Genomic DNA, 22,335 nt, shown 5'->3' on the forward strand with positions numbered 1-22,335 from the left:
CAGCCTTTGTCCCCTGAGTTGGGGAGCCTCGTTCTTACCCTCAAAACAACTTTCTGCTCTCTTCTGTCAAGGGATGTGTGAAAGAGGAAGCAGTTTCTTAGGAAGCCTGATGAACCCTCTTGTTCAAGCACACACAGCTCTAGAGCTAGCAGTATTAAAGAGCATTAGAAAATGCTGACACACCTCAGCCAGCTAAGCCAAATGGACCAATAGGCAGTTTAACACCCAAAGTACAACGAGACATTTGCTTCATAACCTGATCCAGCTGAAACACCAAGACCAGTTCAGAAACAGCTAGCCTTAGTCCATCATATGTAGAGTTCAAAAGACATTTATGTATGTAGTTAGGAACAACATATCTACTGACAAAAGATCCAATAAAATTATATACTATAAAAATATTTCCCCTGCAGTTTTATCCTGTTTTATTAAACCTTATTTTTAACTCTTACCTTTGCTTCCTTTGATCTACTTTATTTTGCAAACTATTTTTTATTATTTATTTTATTTATTATTATTTTGCAAACTATAGTTTTACTATATAAGCAAAAATGAACAACAACAGGAAAAAACAAGTAGTTGGGTACAAAGGTTCAGAATGTCAAACTAACATCTGGGATTCACATGCTTTAGACGTGCTAGCGTCCATTGCTTGAGCTACGCACACAGCAAAAATGAACAGCACAGCTGAACAGAAAAAGTAGTTCTGCTCTCAAATAAGAGCAAGTAGAAAGCCACATGCTTTGAAGAAAAAAACCCAGCAGTTCCTTCCCTACTAATTTCCAGTTCCTTCCCTGATACAGTTCTTTCCCTTGCTGATTTACAGATGATTCATGGTAATGGAGAATGTTGGATAAACAGATCTGAGCCATTGGAATGGTAGGCATAGGAAAATGGTTAAAAGAAGGAAAGTAAAAGTGTACAGCATAGGAAGGTCTTAATGGAAAGATATCAAAGATAACATTACTCTGACTGGATACATAAAGTGCCTCAAACATCTGAATGGCACAATTGTTTCAGCTTATGGATTCTAGATATACTGGGTTTACTCCCTGGTTGCTAAAATGAAGAAAATCACCTGTGGGGGGGAACTCTTCCTGTCAGTACCATATCCTTCCCCTCTAGCATCCTTTGCCAATTCTGATGGTTTTGCCTGTCTTTCAATTAAATAATTCTAAATGTGGATTAAAGACTAAGTGTACCACAGAGTGCTCAGTCTCAATGCAGTCAAAAGAAAAAGGTAAATATAAAGGTGACTATTAGTAGAGGCTGGAGACGGGAGGACAAATAAATCTCACCAGATTTATTTTTTTTCCCGTTTATTTCTTATGTTTGAAAAACAACAGCAACTGAGTTTGCCTGTAGATATTACTGACATTTGTAATTGGGGCAGGGCAGACAAGATTTGTATGTCAAGACAGCCTCTTTAGAATTTGCTGATGGGAACATTCTGCTCAAGTTAATGAAAGAAAAACCCCAAACTTGAAAGTCACAGGAGTCTCATGACAAAAGATCCAAATTCCAGTTACAGAATTATTTGAAAGTGTACACAAATTTACTTCTCAAATACATTACATTTCTTTATCTTCCACAGGCTCAGAATTCAGGAAATTGTGTGTGTCAGAACTGGATGACTTGTCTTTTTCTTGCTTGATTCTTTTGAACTATTTCCATAGAAACTTTGGCTTCATACAATGGGATCGGTTCATCCAGCTGAGGCCTAAAATGGAACATGTCAGAAGTGCCTGGTGAGCATGCTCAGATCAACAGCAATATTGCAGGACTACTGCTATAGACTTTACTTTCACTATGTAAACTTTACTCCTTAAACAAAATAAAAGTTTTATAGCTTTCCTTGGGTTCACTAAAGAAGGGAAGAGCCCAAAAGCAAACAGAAAAGAGAAGTTAATGAAAAGATATCCTTCTTAAGGGGTAAAAAGCAGGTGGTGGTGGTGAGGCTTTTGCTCAACAGCAATGCAGTCATCCTGCATAAAGGTAAAGGATCTTCCATTCCTACTGTATTATGGGAGTCTTCATACATAGTGAAGCTGTTACTCTTCTCAGAGGAGTATTAGAGCCATCATCTTTTACAGCCAAAACCATTTTTAGTCAGACATGTTGCTGAGCAGTTAAGATACATGCTCTTCCTCCACCAAGAAAAGAATATGCGGCCTTTGTTAAATTTTGACATACAGCATAATCATGGGATTTACCCAACCTCCTTGTGCATTAGCTTGCTGTATTACAAACAGAAATAGACCATAAAGTGTTCCATATAAACTATGTGAGGCATCTTTTCCTGAGTATCCCCCTATAAATTTGTGGTACAGTGCTGGCAAGAGTTTTCTACTCTAATGCTGAATTTCATTAAAAGAAGAAAGAAAATAATAAAAAACCAAATCACATCTCACCTGAAAATGCTACTTGATAATTTCTCCATTATATCTTCTAAGATGGGTAGCTAAGAGGACTGTCAAGGTAACAACGTATCTACAGATAAATCTTTCCATAATCATGTGTGCTGGCAAGAGCCCTGTATTGATACAAAACCACCAGGATCAAGGCAAAAATGAAAGTTAACCTTAATGCCAGTCTTTAGATCACCTTTATGCACTTGCTTATATATCAGAAGCCTCCTTTCCTGAAACAGTAAACAGAAATGATATATGGAAAATAAAACTTAAAAAAATAAGGCAAAAATGTTAAGACTGACAAATGCAGCCCACACTAGTTCAAAGTTCGTCAATCAGAATGGCAGTTGTGGTTTTTGTGTAGAATGAAGAGGACAGACTTTGGTACCAATTAACTATCCGTACTCATCATACAGACATCTGAGGTGAAAATCAAAAGGAAGTTTGGAACACAGCGAGTCTGTAAATGCATGGAGCAGCACTGTGCATCTGTAAGGGATCTCTGAGTTAATGACTAGCATTCATGGCAAAGCAAGAGATGAGGCTGTATTTAGTCTTTATATGAAACTCAAAAATTAATGTCCATTTTTAGAGCAATCTGGTTAATATTTGAAGCTCAAGTTATTTTAAGAAGCAATCACCTTGTGTTTTCTTCAGATGTTATTAATGCCATATGCTCAAGAATTTCACAAGATACACAGATCCAAAAAAACCCCCAAACCTAAACCAGATTTTTCTTTTCAACTTTAAAGCCTGTTGTGATAAAATGTGCTGTTGTTATGAAAGATACCCCAGGAGACAACAGAAGAAATATTACAGTTTAGTCAGCTTACTTTTTATGTGGATAACTACTCAGTAAGCATTCAACAAAAATACCAAATGATAAATTGATTCTTGATAACCTGCATCCTATAAATATTTACTTAGTGTGCCTGACCTTGCCTAAGGAACTTTGCAGTTTAGCGGAGGAGGGGGGACCTCCTTGCAGTACAGTTAGCTGTTTCACAAATATAATGACTTAATCCTCACCTGCCTCTGCCGTTCTGCTAAACTGCAAAAGTGATTCAGCAGATCTCAGTCTGCACTGCAGTAAAGAACAGGGAGGGTCCTTAAAGCCATAAACAGAAAAACCTCCCAGTACTTGAAGTGATCCACTGAAAACTGTCATGCCAGTAGAAAGCTCAGAGTCCAGCTGCCAAGACCAAATGTAGGTAATACATAATGCAAATGAAGGAGGCATTCCTCTGCCCACACCCACATCTTTGCCCAATAGATTTTATGCACAGAATCACAGAATCCCAAGGGTTGGAAGGGACCTCAAAAGATCATCTAGTCCAACCCCCCTGCAAGAGCAGGGTAACCTAGAGTACATCACACAGGAACTTGTCCAGCCAGGCCTTGAATATCTCCAACGCAGGAGACTCCACAACCCCCCTGGGCAACCTGTACATTACAAATAAGGAAAAGGTTATGCAAACAAAATATTTTAACTTTTTCAGTAAAACTGATTGCATTCATATTTATGGATGATGCATTTACTGCCCAAAAGAACAAAAAAATTAAAATCAAAAATATCATATGCATAATATAAAAACTTACAGAATCAAATCTTAAACTAATGGGGTCAATCTTAAACCAAAATACTGCATTTTCTCCAGGATGCGTGTTTTCTATTTCAGCACTGCTTTTAATGGAGCGTGTGGAGACACATACTTAGAAGGAATGCAGAGGCTAGCTTAAAACATAAGGAATGTTACATTTCAGTTACACTGTAAGCTTAACTGTGCTGACCTTTATGCCTCTCCTTATGTGACTGAGTAGAAGAAAATCTGTTAGTTGGTTTCTCAGCTGTATTTCCATCCACTTGTATCAGCAGTCAGTATTCAAAAGGACCATCGAAAGGATATAGAGATACTTCCCTTGCTGTATATTGGACAAGTTCCATATCTCATCATTCAGAAAGGAGACAGTAGCTCCTTTAAGAAACAAGGAATGGCTGTCTGGAGGATCCAGCTATAACAAATTGAAGAACAATGTTATTTAGTTATGTTTTCCTATATAAAAATAGGGGATAAATAGTTATTTTATACAGATGGTTAAAAAAAACCCACGAACCACCCTTTGCCCATACTTAAAACTTAGCAAACTTGTGATATTTACAGCTTTTTAAAGCTGTATCATTTATGATACTTTTCTGTCTTGTCAAGCAGTTTAATACACTCAGCCAAACAAAACAGGTCCTTTAAACTTGTCAGTACAGCTAAGCCATTAACATAGCTTACTATCATCTCAAAGAAGACAGCCCCAAAACTGTCCCAAAGGAAAATAAAAAATGTTATTAGTGCTGTCTACTTCCCACTTTCTGGATGTGAAAATTTTCTTCAGTGAAAAGTGATGGTGTTACCAGTGGGGAACCACTTGGCCATGACTGAAGTTCAGAGACACATCCATACATGTACTGTGGTACAAACTAACTTTCTGATACAGTATCTTTACCTGAAGATTTTTTTCTGTTGTTATCCAGTGTCCCCCAACACCAAGAAGAGTTATGATATCATGCTTATGAGGCAGCAACTGTGATTTTGAAGTTGATTCATCTTCAGCACTGTATAATTTCACTGGGGAGAAGGGAAAGAACAAAATTCATTTCAGCTCAGAAGAAAATTTGGTTCAGAATGAAACAGCCATCTCTTCCTGTACTTAAAAAACACATTATCTTGGGATTCTTTACAGTCCTATGTCTTCAGATACAAAAGAGATGGAATATATGCACATGAATACACCCAATGAAAGACACCTGTCTGGAGCACCACTACAAGTAGATTATGCCGTTAGTCACATGAGAATATCTGAGAAAGTAGACGATTTAGGAAATTCAATATATATTACTTTTAACACATTTCAGTGGAACTCTAAGAAGTTCTTCAATTATTTCAGCTAAAAATAGTAACCAGAAATTTCAACTATTATGGCTGCTTTAGAATACAGGCTGACAGTACTGGCAACTGTGGTATAATATTTGTATTAAAATAAGGTAACATAAACAATGATGTCACAGCTGTACTCTTTAAACACATTTTTTTCCTTTTCAGTTTTAAATACAGGAAAAATTCAGACAAATTTAGCAGATGACTGACAGTATCAGACACTTCCTCTAGAGGGTGATATGAGGAGATCTTAAGGAGATCTTGCTTAAGCAAACCTATTGAATAAAGATATGTACGTGAAATTGCATAGGAACAAGCAAGTAAATGTAATTGTTCGAGGTGATGCAGCCTCCACGTACATTACCTGGAAATTCTACTACTGCTACCACCACCACCTAATAGTGCTCTGAACACCAGTTTTTCATCTGTTGCATACCTCCAGCATCCAGAACAATATCCACTCCTAGGCCACCCGTCTCTTCCAAGCAGCTCTCTGCCACATCAATCTTGCCATTTGACACATCTATCACACGAGCTAGAAAGAGCAGCACATTTGGTTAACTACAATAAAAATGCAGAGTTTAGATTCAGAGCAGAACAAAGTTTCTAGTTACTGAAAGTATTACAAGCAAGTTTGCAGCCAAGTCAAGAAAACCTAAATAGCTCTTAGCTTAATGCAGAAATCAAACTCACAAATCTGTTTAGGCCAAAAAGAATAAAGTATGGCATTATGAGAATTAGAAATCCTTCTGTAAGTTCAATATTTGCTATATTTTTCCAAAAGCACCTTCAAAAATAGCAAGTTCTGGAGGGACTAGCCATGTTATTGAAGCAAAAGAGTAGCCAAAAGATAAGGAGGAATCTTATTTCACATCTCCCAACTTTCAAGTTTTCTATCAAATAACCATAGCAGTAATGCTTTGGAAGAGTCTTCCAATCATTGTTTTCTTCCCTTATCCTCCATAAACCCCACCACTTCCTGCTCACCCTTCGCAGAGCTCTTCTCTTGCTTCCATATCACAGAGGGAAACAAAAACCTGTTCTCTCTGGTATGGAGCCCTGTTTCACAGTGCAAGTCAGAAGTGAACATGTAAAACCGTAAGAAATTCAGCCACTTGCGAGGCAATGACTTGACCTTTCTTAGGATTCCAGCAAGTCTTTTATTCTTACTATATCCATCTTTTCTTTAAAATAATGCTTAGTAACTTCATTACTTATCTCACAGCATGGATAAGCTCATTAATGTATTACTTCGTGCATGATGTTTTTAACCTCTAAATAGCCCTCTGGGTCATAAATATTTAGATAAAAGTATTTACATCTCTTCTTGAAATATTTCTGAACTGAAAGTCACTAATACATTTTCTTCTCATATATCTGTGATACCATACTTATAGATGGTTATAAAGATAAATCAGGGAATCAGGAATAACTAGGGCAGAGAAGTAGAAGCTAAGGTTTTTAGGTCTTTAGTTTTGGTTTATAATTATAAGGTAAAACAAACATTAGAAACTAAACAGGCCAAACACATCTTAGCAAAATGATAACTGAAACAATGTCAAATTTAGAAGCTCATTTCCAAGGCACAATGAATTAAACTCAAATTTGCAATCTTTACTTACCCACTAAAGGCTGCCGTACACCTTCTTGAATTTAATCAAAAGGGTGGGAAGGAAGAAGAGAAGAAAAACGATAAGAAACCAGTCATTAAGAAGAATATTAACAAATGCTCAGTTAATGCTTTGGGGTTTGTTTTTAATCCCCCTTCCAAACAAATCGTAAGATGCGTTCAGATTTTTAGGTCAATCATTCAGTTTTTTCACTGAAGTCAAACTATCTGGCTAAAGAGCACAGACATGGTCATAATTTAATACAGATGTCACATTAGTTTAGTAATGATAGTCACATTTCCCGTATGCAAATAAACCCCCACAATATCATTTTCTTATTAGTTTCTCAGTCAAGAAGTTAAAAAGTTTTTCTTAACATGGCAATTTGACATGGTAAAAGGTTTCTGCAACTAATTTTACTTTCTGAGAATAATTCTGATTTACAGACTCAAAGCCTGACTATCAAACCAAAAGGCAATAGTTTAATCAGTTTGACTATTTCCTGATTTCTGTTTAGCAAAGATTTTCAGTTTTGTTACTTGAGTCAATAACAGTAGTTTAAACTGTACTCATCAAAATCCTGTTCAATTTCCTTCCTAGCAAAAGACTGTAATTATCTCTCTCCACTGTGGAAAAGGCTGAGCAATAAACTATAATCTAATTTTCTATAATCCTTTGTCATTTATGCAAAATATCTTGCAAAGAATTTTTAAATTAGTTCAGTTTCTTCTTGAACAACTTTTAAAGTAACGTTATTCTGACCGGCAAAAAGGCTTCATTTTCCTCTTTCACTGTTGGTGAGAAGTAGTAATATCAGTATTTCCCCAATGTGCTACCAGTGTGCACTCTCACACAGTAATTTCAGCTACAGCATTTAAAACCTGTCACACAAAAGATTTAAGATTTGCTATTTTGTTTGCTGAACAGGCTCAAGCCGTGGAATCACTAAGGAGTTCTTACCAGGAACGTATCCACTGAAAGCTCAATAGTGGTTTTCAAGAAAAAGAAATAAAAACCAAACCAAGCCACCAAACAAAAACCCCAACCAAATGAAAGAAAAATCCCCCAAAAACAGGTGACCTAGGGAACAGAAGAAATAGATGTGTGTATATGCATGCATATATATTTTTTCCTTCTGTTTTCTAACAGAAACTCATCATATTATTTATGTAACGTTCTGTCTCTAGTCTGAAACATGGGCATTAAAAGTTCAAAACTGGTTGTAATCCCCTCCTTCATACTATTATTATATTTACTCCAGAGATTACTAGAGAGATGTAAGGACCGCACCCTGTTGGCCTAAATATAAAATCCTTAAACAGTAACAGGAACTTCTATTTCAGGCACTGGAATCATATTTATTAAAACACAAAACCCAAAACAAAAAACACAAGAACAGTGAGTGGCCTTTTGCTTGCACACTCAAACTGTTTCTCCTTTTAATGCTGTACTCAGGTTATATCTCTTTATTTGGAGTAAAGATACAATTATTTTTTACCCTAATGTTTATGTTCCATAAACATTTGGAAAACTGCTAAATGAAACTTCTACTGTTATAGTGCAAGCATGTACATAAGCAATGTAAGTGATGGCCTTTTCACTGCAAGAGATGGTTATTTCAGCCATTTTATGAAGCAGCTGGTTATGCTGTACACCGACAACTCAAACTGCTGCTCATTGACAACTGACAAACTCTTTCTAAAAGCTAAACAAAGAACCCAACACTAAACAAGCACAAAACTGAAAAAGCCTCCACACACAGTCATTAGAAACCAGCTTAGATACTAGCTAGCTGTGCTTGGATTACTTAGAGCATTTATTTTGTATTAACATTCATAGAACTTAAAAACACCAGCAAAAAGTAAGTATGCCAAGCAACCCAAAGTCATATTCATATGTGCTGACAGGATTATGATAATAAAATTGCAAAGTCCTTTCTTAACTAATAAACTTTTCATATCATTAGCAAGATACAACCCAAAATTATTAAAAAGCAAAGTTTTAGGTCTTTTGTATCTACTCTTTCACCCTGCAACAGCTGGCATAACAAACCTCTACATAATAGCAGCATTCACAAAAACGCATCATGTTCTGATGTCTGTAATGTCTACTATTACAGTAAAAAAGAATTCTGAGATAAGGAAAAACTAGCTTTTCAGAGGCTATACAAAAATGTAGAGAAATAAGTCTGCCGGGTCTTAGAGGAAATTATGACATCCCCAGCACAAAACTTTGCAGTTCCCTATTGAAAACTGTTAAGGTCAGACAGCAAAAATGTCTTTCTCCCTGCTCTTGTGTAGTAACCTCTGCACAGCACTCCACTTCCTGCTGCATTATCAGCACTCCAAAGCCACTACTGGAAGAGCTAAATACACACTTGGTAGGCTGGAAGTGAGTCACCCCCCAACACTGCAGATGCGTGTGAACGTGCAGCTCCAGAATGCATTTGCACACTGTGTTGTCTCTGTGCTTCCACTGCCAGTTCTGTTCTTGGGAGCCAGAAAGGCATTAAAATTGACAAGAACTCTGTTCTCTCTGTGTCTAAAGAGCAGCTCTCTGGCTTATTTCACCCCTCTGTTAGCTTACTATTCTTGAGCCAGCAAGGGAGAACACAAGGACAATACTATGTGCACCTGCATATCAGCAGTGCCTCATTTTAGTGAGTCCCTAAGAAGAGAGGAGATTTGAAAACAGCTCTAATTCTCCATTTGGAAAGCAAAGATTGCTGACAATATTAAGTGAAAAAAAAAAAAACCAAAAAAACCCAAAACAAAGGAGAAAGGAGTCAGAATGAGGGATAGCTAACCTCGATATTAACTTTTTGATCAGATCTCTCCTTAACCCATATATATTTTTATTGCTGCAACTGTAATGTACATTGATGTGATAACTGACTACAGAATGCTTTCCCCCAGAAAATATTCTTACAAGAGACACAGCTACTCTTTACATATGCTTCTTTGAATGGTAACAAAAATCATACACTGAAAAATAAACTTGGTGATTATCCTGTGACACTCTTTGCATTTTGAGGAGGCAATAACAGACACTGGTTTTAACCTTCTACAGAAAAGTTCATAGGCTGCAATCAAACTGGACTTTGCAATGTCATCCTTTAAACTGTCGGAATAAAGAAATACTGTACTTTCCCCCACTCTGCAGCATCAAAATAGAAAAAGTCTGTTCAGGAAGGATGCTAGTAGCTTCGTATAGTCCAAATAGCACTGTTACTTTCAGGGACACCACCCTTCCCCTTCAAACTTAAGTATCAAAGAGAAGAAATGGAAAAAGTCATAGATGAATGCAAGTATTAATGTCTAATGCAAAGCTCATTTAGGAAACAGGAAAATGCAGAGACTTTGACTATCCTGTCATAACAGCTACTGTTATGACAGTACTTGAAACAGAGCCGCTATACAGCTTGATAAAATACTATTAGAAGTAATCTGAGTCTGATGAGTACCGTATCTCAAGTATGTGATCACATCTGAACTCTGGCTCAGGTACCTAGATTACACAGTGTGATACTGGTGCTTTAGTAATGCTTTCTTCTTGTTCACAAGAAACCAGTTTATAAAAAGACTTCTGGAGTAGTTAGGCCAAAAGCCAGCACTCAAGCACTATAGAAAATAAGAAGAGACTGTCATTACAATTTAAGTGAAGAATAAAAATGCCATTAAATTCACCTAAACCAGAAATTAAATACCTATGGAGTACAGAACAAATTTTAAAACTATTTCATTAGACTATTTATAATTTTGTGTTTCAGTTTGCAGCTACTTGAAATAAGTCTCTAGACTAAAAAAGGTATTTTGAGACATTCTTCAGCATAAATTTTAGTGCTGAAGAATGTAACTTACCCACAGGAGGTCTGAGCCTCTCCAGGTGCTGCTTATCTTCAAGACTGTATGCAGTAGAGATTACTTTAGCTCCTCTGTGTTGTGCTAACTGAATAGCTATTGTCCCGAATGGCTGCAGAACAAAAAAAGTAGATGAATTTGTTTACAGCAACAATTTGATGCCATTTAAGAAAGTTTATACTGCAAAGAACGTTCAGGAGAGTATCCCAAACTGAACTTAATAAAACACATCTAAGCCAAGATTTTGAATATTCATAGATCTGCTTCTATTCTAAATGAGGCAAAAAAAAGTCTTTTCATTGACTAGAAAACTATGAACAAACTTTTAGTTACTACTTCTTTTCTTCAACAGAGAATCTCAGGTTCCACTTTAACTAACACAGGTACTGTAGCTGCAATTGCAACTTGTAGTTTTGGGCTTGCTTGTTGAAGGAAGAAGTGGTACCAAGGAAAAAGCCCCAGACACATTTACATTATTGAATCTTGGCTGAGGCAAGCTTCACATCTTCATTAGCAATAAAGATTGCAGTAATGCAAAGGAAATTATTTATATCTAAGAAAAGTTAAAAAGCGGTGGGAAAGTAATAAAAAATTAAGGCACTTTCCTCCAGTCATACCTAAGGGCTTAAGGTAAAACTATGTCAATATAAAACACCAGGAAAGAACTACCTCTCTTCACTACCCACACAACATGTAAAGGACTATATTCTTTGCTCATTACCTTACATAGGAGGGCCCTTCCTATTAATCCATTAAGTTAAGGGTGCTGCCAAGAGTAACATTTAAGGCTTGATAAGTTTAGTATGTTGTAAGAAATCCAGCTGTTCTGGTGATAAGGCAGTTATTTACAGCAGAGGTAATCTTTCTGTTCTGAAATTGTTATTATTGCACAGTTGTTACCTACACTTGCTCCATCCATTACAAGTACAGTTTTTCCAGGAGAGACTTGGGAAAGGTAGTGTAAAGCTGTGTATGCTCGGACACCATCACGGACAGTCCCAGCTGCTTCAACCCAACAGACTTTTTCTGGTTTACGAACTAAGTTTGGGAAAAAACAAACAAACAAAAAACAGATGGGGGAAAAAAAAAAAAAAAAAGCAGCAAGTCCCTGATATTTCACTCAGTTATTTTTCAGACTGCATCAATTTCTAAAACATGAAGGAAAATTATACAAGTCAAATAATCTACAGGTGTAATTATGATCTATTTCACAAAGGCAATATTACGATATTGTGGCTCATGGCAGTCATAGGTCAGCTACACGGAGTCAAAGTGGAAAAAGGCAATTATTATTCCATGAATGATCAGTTTGCTTTTGCAGCACTCGTGTGAGCAAGTTCAGATACAAGCACAGTACTTAAACAGGAAAAAAGAGAGATTTGTACTTCCTACCAGAACCTCCTGATAGAAGTGATCTGAGGAGCTCTTTTTTTCTGTGTCAGAGTTATTTTTGTGAAAACATACAATGCAAGTTCCAATCTACAAGTTCCTAATTCTCGTTCTCTATAGGTTACAATCTACTTCATAATCCATTGGTACAAAGAGCTTATGCAGGTTATAACATATTTTAAGAGAGATGAAGGTCAAGGTAACATTATTTTTCATCTCTGCTTTCTGTTGTCTCTACCAACAAGATGCTTCAGAATTTTCCTATTCTACTGACAAGCTTAGAAGGCAGGTAATGTTAATGAAGTACTCTGTTAAATAGAAATCACAAGTTCAAACACCATTTTCCATGTATGCAATTTACATGATTTAGCAAAGACTTGGATGCTAAGCTAGAAATCATCATCGCCCAGCTGAGAGTCTGGCACAGAACTGAACTAAGTAAGCTCAGTTCTCTTGAGGGACACTACAAAGAAAATAGTGGAAAGGTTTGGTCTGTCACTTTAAACATTAGAATTGACAGGGTAGCCTGAATCAAGTAAGCTATAAAACAACATGAGCAATGTGATGACCTGGGATCATTTATCAGTGTGTTGGGAAAGAATTCTAGGGATCATCACCAGCATCATCACTTTTTGTGCCAGTTCATCCTATTTAGCACAAAGTAAACTACTGAAGGTAATAGAAATATTTTCTGCCTATAGTTACTGTGCCTATAGATAAGGCAGCACAGACCTCTAGATTTCATTTTGCTTCATTTGTACTTTAAAGCGTTAGCAAGAGTAAACCTTGGTTTTTTCCATCTCCGTAAGTCCATGCTTATTTTGCAGAAGCTGTCAAGGAGGATTTCATCTTCAAACAAGCCAACATAAATAATACTTCTTTACCTCTCATATATATGTTAAAAAACCATGGAGAGGATATCTTACCATATTTTATGCAGTAAACGTAGGGATTCTGATTTGGTATAAATAAATTCAGAGGAGTCACTTTTAATTACGCAGGTTGAATTCATGGACAGGCACAGAAACACAATACCAACTAATCTGAGCTAAAGACTAGCTTGTTCAAAATAACACAACAAACTGTTGGGAAAAGCACAGAGATTCCCAAATTTAGTATTCTACACGTTAAAGCACTTTATGCCCAAAAAGGGGAAAAATGGAAGCTCACAATAATTGAATAAAGCGTTTCAATCCTAGGATTTCCCTGATCCTCATTCCCTGAAAATTTCTTTCCCCACCTTCTAGTCTGCTAATTTTATCCCATCTGTTAGTTCAGTCACAACTGATATTCCTGGATTGGGTCAAAGGGAGGAAAAAAAGCAAATGTCTCCTTACTTAATTTTGTGACAGATGAGGTGAAGAAAAAGTAGAAAGACAATGGAGCAACAAAAACGGAAGTTACAAGGGGGTTAAAAAAAAAAGGCAGCTTGTGTGGTTTGGTTTAAGGCAAAACATTAACCCATTCAATCTCAACAGCAAAGAAAAATCCCTTGAGAGTACATAGTATACGAAGTTTCTATGAACAGGTGGAGTAGACACAATGTCTGAACGTTGCTATACAGAACAACTTTGCCCATAGCTCCAAGTTAATGAACTCCCTATTAGAAAAGCTAAACTGAAGTCTAAAGATACAGTAAATATAAATATTGGCAAGATATATGAACTACTTACCCAAATAATGCTCATGAACTAGAATAACTTCACAAAGACCAGACTCTTCAGAATCCAGGGGCAAAATTCCTGAAAAAAAAAGAACATAGACCTTAAATTTCAAATAAGCATACATTATAACCAAAACAAGCTCCGAATGAAACTGCCGGTCCTGCTTGGGCTGTGGTTCCATTGCCCTCCTGTCAGGTTTTATGACAGGTTAAGAAAACTTGGCAAGGTAATAGCCTATCATCTCTATGGGTGCAGTGCACAAGATGGTTCCAAAGATGCTCCAAGCAAAATTTTGGGATTGGGAAGAGAAAGAATGGGGACACTACTGAGTGCTTTTTGCTACTGGCACACTTCATTTTTGTCAAGTCATGTCTGAACCCACTTCACACTGCTCTCACTCTGATGAGTGCTCCTATTTCTACTCTGGGCCATGGCTAACAAAGAATAAAACCAAGCTCTGTATTGCAGACAGGCACCAACCAAGCCGCATTCCAGATACCTCTATACTTCCATCCTGGTGCCTCTACATGTAAAGGCAGAAAAAAGGGACAGAAAGAAGCAGAGGAAGAACAAGCAAGAATGCATGAGTGTGAGTTTTAAAAAGCTGGAACAGAGAAGAGGAATTGAAAGAAAAAAAAAAAAAATCCATCCTGGTCATAAATGTTTTTTCCTGCACTGGCCAAAGGAGGAGATTCATGAACAGTAGGTTCTGGCATTCATTCAGTCTTCTGAAATATACGTACCCTCTATCCCTGGTAAAACCAGTATTTTCTTCCCTCTTCCTACACTCCATTTAGACCAAAGCAAGGACTTCAGCATAAAATCCTCAGCAAATTTGGCTGCTACTTCCAGGCTTTTGCAATTCCCATTAAAAATGGTTACCCTACAGTGCGTGTATACATCTGCTGATTTCTCAAGGGTTTATCTATAGAATAAAAATAATACCAAGTCTAAAGTAGCTATCTATACCAGCTATTGTGCAATTAGGAAATAATGCAAGAAGGGCAAGAATCTCAGAACAGAACATACTTTCTTACAACATCACTATTGATTCTGTCTTACTTCCGTAACTTAGGTCATTCTCTAATCCTTCAATTTAGCATATAAATATAAACCTGTGAAAGAATGTCTTAAGAAATACCTCTTCTATCCTAAAGCATCATTCCATTTTTGATGGTTAATACAATATCATATTTCAAATGTTAAGAAAAATTTCCTTATAGTAAACTAAAGTAGCCTTGGCACCTAAACCAGTTAGCATTCTAACATCTTACTATAGAAAAAGCAAATCAGAATGAATAATTCATTAAGAGATTCCTTTTCTTGAGAGATGCAAAAGTTCAGGAATAAGTCACATTATCTCTTAACACTCAAGACAGCCTCCAAGGAGTCATTATATATTGCTGTCAACTCACATTGATTTCAGGGTCTCTAAAACCATTCACAAAAACATGACCCTTCTACTAAGGGAAAGACAGGACATCTTGTGAACTGTCCTCTCAGTGCTTACAAAAGCTCCAACATGTATGTTACATGCATCAAGCATTTGCACAAATGCAAAATTAGATTTTTCACCTTATCTGCCAGAAATACTCCACAGAGTGTAGGGCTTTCATGCATTGATTATTTATGTATTCAAGAATGAGGCATCTGGAAGAACTGATAAGCAAGTGGCTAGCCACCAGCAAATCTAAGTAGGTACATTTATATTTAGGTTCATGTCTCCAAATATTTGTGGCTAATTTAACTCTCAGAATATTTTTGCCTACACTTATTTTCGTGAGGAAAATGGCATAATTGATTGCTAAAAGATTCTGAGACCAACAAAGAAAACTGACTGTAACTTTGAAAGGAAGTCAAGAATGTATCTCAAACCAAAAGATTTTTGGCTTGTCTGAGGTTTTACTACCGTATTTTTTCTTAACCAAACAAACTATTATGTATGAGAGAATACATTACATAGACAAGAAAATCTCCTCTGGAAAATTAAAGAAGGATCAGAAAATCTTTGAAAGTGAGAAACAATCCCTGGTCTGATTTTAGAAACAGATTTAATACACCAGGAAACTCCAGTGAGCACAGAACTATTGTCACACAAAAAACGAAGAGATTCATAAATAAGAACCATATTACCATCCTGTTAAACTCAGTAAGGAGTATATACCAGGACTATACCCTTTGATAAAAGGACAGGCTTTTTTTGTAAAATTCAAGTAGAAATACTTTCCTGACAATTGGGTATTTTGGGACTGTTTCACATTATTAAACACACAGCTAAGCAGACCATTTGGCAATAACTCATTTTCTTTTAGATCTGCTCACTCATTAACTACATATAAACTCACAGCAATAGTACCTGAGAAGCATGCTCATTAGGAAAGATTTACCATAATAGAAATTTTCACTCCTATTTTTTGTCTATATTGGATTCATAAGGTTGAACAGCTGTTTGAAAGTAAATGCCATGAGATTTCAGTATTTAAAGAAGTGGGTTTTCTTTCTTTTTAGGGCTAAAAATACTTCTTCATCTTCCTATTTCCCCATGCGTAATTCTGACTTTTCTGTACCTGCATTCATAGGCATTCGCTATTTAAGAATAAAAAACACAGACAATGGAATTCTCAGACAAAATGAATCTGCTTCTTTCATGACCCAAGTAGATATGCTATTCTCTTAATGTGAGATTCAGTCTAAAGTAGCTCAGCTGATTCAAACTACTTATTCTATATTTGAACTAACAAGAATGGAACAAAGTTCTAAATCATAAAAAAAGCTCAACCCTCCCACAGACACTTTGGATGTCACTTATGACCTCTCAGGTCCACACATATTTTCAGAAGGTTTCTTTTTTTCCCTAATTACTTACTGAAACTGTATTCCTTCAGCTGCAACAGAAGGTGATTGAAACACAAATACTATTTAAAAATATTCAACAGATGCAGCATATCTCAGTGAGATATTTAACCAAATGAGCAATACTGTTCACGATAATGATACTATTCATAGTTCAAAGTTAATTCATATGCAAGACCAGAAAATGCCTTGCCATAACTGTTCTACTTCATTATACAAAGCAAAGCCTCTTCTGTACATCATAAATGGAATATTAATTCCCAAGTGTAAGGATTACACCTTCTGTAGCGAAAAAATAGTAACAACCACACATCTTATTCCATTAGATTTAAGCTAATGATGTGAAGAGTCTGCCAAATTTTGACCAGGAAAAGAAAAGCCCTAAACACTTTCAGTCTGATTTTTTACCTGGAAGTTTGTTTAAACAACAAATGAAAAAAGTACAGCAAGTACCACTTGCCTTTCTGATGCACTTCTCTGACAATAATGTCATGGCAGGATCATAAAAGCATTGGCTCCCTGTGGTTAAGTTAGAGGAGAAACAAGTCTACTTTCTAGAACTCCACTAAGCAGTAAAAATGAAGGGTCTGGAAAATGAGCAGCTTGAATCAGTGCTTCTTTTAAAATGTAGTCCTGCGTATGTACATTGCTTTTGGCAACTCAGAAAATCCAGCAGAACTGGTGAGCCTACTTGCATATTTAAGCTAGGACCACTCCATTTCTTTATTCAAACAGGAACTGACATGACTTAGAAGAAACTGAACAGTCTTCAGTACACTTGAAGAAAAGATTCATCATTAGCAGTCAAAATTGTATTTTTATATCATTCTTAAGAAGCCAGGTAATACAAGTCTGGACTTTGCATTATCGTTTGTATTACTGGTGACTGAAGTAGGACCATGACAGACTGCATTAGCCAGGGACCTGAACTTCCAGTCTTATAACCAAAAAGCTTCCTTAAGAGAACAGTTTTAGAATAGAATTCTCATTTGGAAGAGCTTGTTCATGTGACACTAGTTGAATCTTTGAAACTGTATGTCTAATTGTAGCTTTAGCAATGATTATAACCTCAGCCATTCATTATAAAAAGATTACTGTGTTCATCGATAAGGCAAAAAAGCATTAACTTACCCACCACTTCATCATCGGGATGAAAAAAGGTCACCTTTCTTCCAACTCATGAAGAATATATGAAAGGAGGAAGGAAGGCATGAAGAGAAATGTTTATAGATGAAACTGAACATGCATTTGAAAGCACTGTTTATCACTAGCTCACAAACCTAAAAATATACCCTGCTAGTGATACTTTTTTTTCCTATTAAATACGCACATACTAAACCCAAATGTTTAATTCACTAAAGTCTGGCACCCCATCCACAAACAGTTACATGCAAGCACACACACGTACATGTTTTTGAAAGATCCAGGCTTTAAACTACACATCAAAGGTGGCTATGCCAGTGAAACACTGCCAAAATTCCTGACTGTTACTTTTTCTTCACTATTCCAAGGAATGATTTTTATAAATAAAGATTGTTACAGCATGTGCAGGGGAGATCTTAAAATCTCTGTACATTTTATTTAGAAAGCTCACATGCACTTTTTTCTCTTTTTTTTTTTTTTTTTTTTTTAAATTGATATGCAGGAATTACAATTCAGTTTCTTTTTTTTCCTTACTTTCATTTAAGGATCGTTACTGACTTGAGGGAAGCCTCATGAAGAAAGCATGAAATTCCTACTGTTACAGGAGTATCATACAAACAATGTTTATTTGTTCTGGATTACCAGACCTTAATTCTTGCTTCATACCCTCACAAGGCAATTATACAAACTCACCTTCCAATACAACTCCAGAAATTTCTCGACCAACAGGTAGACGCTCCTTCTCCAGTTTAATTTCTGATAAAAGCTAAATGAAAATAATGGTTACAACATTCTTACTAAGGCTTGAAATTTGCATATTTATTACCATCTTGCAGTGTCTGATATTCACAGTAAGGAAGTTGGGCCATCACCAAAATGTTATCTGGGGGAAGAAAGTACACACATTCCTTATTCAATATTAAAACCTTTGCACTGATTTTCTGAATTTAAATTTAGAAGCATATAAAAAAATAAACCCAGAAAGTTATTAACAGGCAAGCCAAACTGTGACTTAAAGTCAGTATGCAGAGGATGATAAAAGGGATTTACTGTAAGAAAACTCATAAATGACAACTGATCTTTCTCCATAAATTAGGAACTAAATTACAGGTGCTTTTTATTTAGAGAGATATAAAAGAGAGATAGGCAAGAATACCACATCAATCCTGTGCCCTCCTTCTCAGCAGTAAAGCCATATCCTCAGATGGCATAAATGGAATTGTGCCAAGTACCAGCCAGGGCCCTGGCTTAGATCTTCAGTGGAAACTGTAAACAGCTCTAGCTTTTAAAAAAATATAAATAAGCAAATACCTTTGTATCTATCCAGCTCAGTGCACATGCTCTAACTTGTACTTTCACATCATTGTCTCTTGTAGGAGGAAGGTTTTCCTAGGACAAATTTACAGATGTTACATTATACAATGCAACATGAATGTGCTAGTAGGATTTTCTCAAGCTCTTGAAAGCACTTTTCCACAGAGTCTTTGTTTTAGATTGTTTTGTAGTCAGAACAAGAATTTATCTTTTTTTTTTTTTTTTTTTTTCCCAATTAAAGGAGAACTTATATCACAATGGATTTACAACACCATTTTGAGTACAGAATCATGGAATGGTTTGGGCTGGAAGGGATCTTAAAGGTCATCCAGTTCCAACCCCCAGCCACAGGTTGGGAACACACAGAAAAGTGTTCTGTCAGTGAAGTCTCCCCTAAGTATTTCAACTTTTGGTTTGAGGATTAATATCTGAAATTATTTTAAGTAGGTGAATACTGCTAATTTAAAGTATTTCATTAGCCAAGTTGAGTTCTGGACTGCGGACTCCATACTGCTGTTGAAGAGCTATGTCAGGTCCTGGAGGCAAAATCATGTTATTTCCATGTTCTACTGTAGTCTGCAGTGTAGACATCTGTTGAAGTTAAACAGTTAAGCCACCAGAAAGTCATGAGAGTGCTTTGTTTCTGCTTCTGAAGTTAAGATGTATTCTTAAGGGTTTAAGATTTCTTTGATTTTTTTTTTTTTAACTCTTCGAAAGAAACAGCTGTTGCTTTTCCCCTAGGCTTAGCAACACAACAGTAACCTCTATCCAAGGAATACTGAGCTGAACTTTTTCTCACCCCAGCTGAGTTAAACACATGCTGTTTCTTTAAAACTGCAAGGCATTTTGCCAGACTGACCTCCTGCTTCTCAAACAAACCAAAATGAGTTCTCACTCTTCATTCCACAAAGCAGAAAAGCCAGAAAAAAAGCCAACAGAAAAAATGTTGAACAATATAAATACTGTATCTCTGGTAAAAAAAACCCCAAAACAACCAAACAAAAACCAAACCAAACAAAAAACCCAAAAAAACCCCAAACCAAACCAAAACAGAAAAAAAAAATCACCCCAAAAAACCCAACCCAAACCAACAATCCCACTCCCCAAGCCCCAGACCAAAACCTCACAGAACCTAGAATTTAAAGGACTTGTGTAATATATAAAGATAAGGTTATATTGCCTTTTCGACCTATGCTTTTGGTAGAATGCACATAATAAAGCTGCTTTTCTTTATAAAAGACTATAAGTCTTAAGAAAAAAAAAAGGGATAATGTAATGTCTGTGCTGTTAACTGGCTCCTGCCTTCATAACTATGTCATTATTTAATTTATGGTGCTTGGTTAATTTAGCAATTAAACAAGCACCATATAAGGAAGGTTTGCTATGAAAGTTCTTTATGCAAGATACCGACTTTTTGTTAATTCACCGACTGTTCTTCTAAAGTCTCCTCAGCCAACTAGCTTCCTATCTCTCACTTTTGTCAGTATTTATTTCTGTTTACAATGAGGATTCCACAGCGCTGGTCATTACACAGACACTTGCAGAATCAGTTCCTCTCTGAAGAGATTTAAATAGGCAAGTAGACAGCCAAAGTCTATGCACATGAGTGCAGTTTCAGGATCTGCTTTAGCTTACCAAAGACTGTACCAGAGCTGCCTGGCTCACTTGTTGCCAACATCTACATATTCCTATCCCCTCTTTTGTGTTGGAGCTAGCAATCATGGAGCCATAAAGTTATGAACTTATAAGAGGCTGCTAGATTTCACCTGGATAAGTAAGCTGATCCATCTTACCTTACAGCTGCATGACTCATAAAACCATTACAAGGAAGAGAATGAAAATGTGCTGCTAAAAGATGAACACATTTTTTCAGCAAAAGGACAATTCTATAATCAGTTTAAGTAGATCTAAGACTGCTCCATGAATATGCACCTTGGTTATATCAAAATTACCCATTTAATTGCATCCTTCTCTTCAGGCAGTTTATTAGATGTGCTTCACTACTGGGACTTTACAAACTGCTCGAGCAAGATTCTCACCAGTACTATAATGTTTCATTTTCATTTATGGCTCATAGGCATATTTAGGTATCTATATTACACAGGTATACATAGGTATCTATAGTAATTTATTTTGTACCTATATTAAAGAATACAGGTTCACATCCTCAAAACCATGTAAGAGTTTTTTCTACTGTTCCAACACCCACACTGCATCAATATACACTCACTGACATCCTATTTTAGGCTTATGCCACAGCTCATTTATACACATTTCCCCAATTAATGCCTACATCAAACTGACAAAGACCCTTAGCACAATAATTTCAGACAAATTTGACAGAAAAATAGTTACCTTCTTGTTGTTTCTTTAAATTGTGGGAGAATAGGTAGGTTAGACAAAAGAGACTTATTGATGCCTCTGAGAATAAGGCTGCACTGTGATCTCAATCCTCACTACAGGCAAAACACTTGCAAGAAGAAAGTAACAGTAGAAACACTCCAAACACAATAATTTTCTCAAGCTATAATTCTATTTTTTCAGTGATCATAAAATCCAACCAGGAGATGGGAAACCATATGGAGCCAGGGTACATTTGTTACACCTGCAAAACTTGTTCTTAAAACATGGACACCAATACTGCGAGAAATCTAGCACTGGTCTTGCCAAGTGCTACATGATGATGGCAAAAATACACCCCTTGTCTCATCCCCTACTTTCATTTACCTGCCTGTATGTGCAAAGATTACACCAATTGTTTTTTAAGTCTACGGAAGGATTAGCTGTTACAATTCCCTTGTGGTATTCAGCCACACTATCTTCTTCCACTGAATGATTAATAGCACTATTATGATCGGAACTCACTCTTTCCTGGAAGACAAATGTAATTTCCTCTCCAGGTGAATTCTGCTGACCATACAAGGCCTTCATAGTGACCTGAAAAAAGATACAGCAATCAAACTGTAACACATTCGGTATCTATAAAGCAAACAGGTTACTAAAGCTTTATATTACTTTATAAGCAGAACAGTGATTGTTTGCAAGCAACACAGGGCCTGTTAGTCCTTTGAATATGTAAGATCTAAACCAGATCAACAGACAAAGGAAAATATACGGTGTTACATGCAACAGGTTACATCAGTATTGTTGATGGTAATACAGCA

General features: G+C 36.4%; 1 protein-coding gene across 1 annotated transcript; it reads right to left on the bottom strand.

Moving 5' to 3' along the window:
- Positions 1-1,596: 1,596 nt before the first annotated feature.
- Positions 1,597-22,102, bottom strand: CRYZL1 (crystallin zeta like 1; the record flags this gene model as incomplete). Its single annotated transcript, XM_080613896.1, has 12 exons — positions 1,597-1,720; positions 2,412-2,461; positions 4,323-4,424; positions 4,908-5,029; positions 5,775-5,873; positions 10,809-10,920; positions 11,713-11,846; positions 13,871-13,939; positions 17,846-17,890; positions 18,551-18,623; positions 19,169-19,246; positions 22,037-22,102. 12 exons carry the CDS (start codon positions 22,100-22,102, stop codon positions 1,621-1,623), a joined length of 1,050 nt encoding a protein of 349 aa, XP_080470022.1. The 3' UTR covers positions 1,597-1,620.
- Between the last annotated feature and the right edge of the window lie 233 nt (positions 22,103-22,335).

Source organism: Psittacula echo, assembly GCF_963264785.1.
Source record: "Psittacula echo genome assembly, chromosome: 3".
Classification (NCBI taxonomy): domain Eukaryota; kingdom Metazoa; phylum Chordata; class Aves; order Psittaciformes; family Psittacidae; genus Psittacula; species Psittacula echo.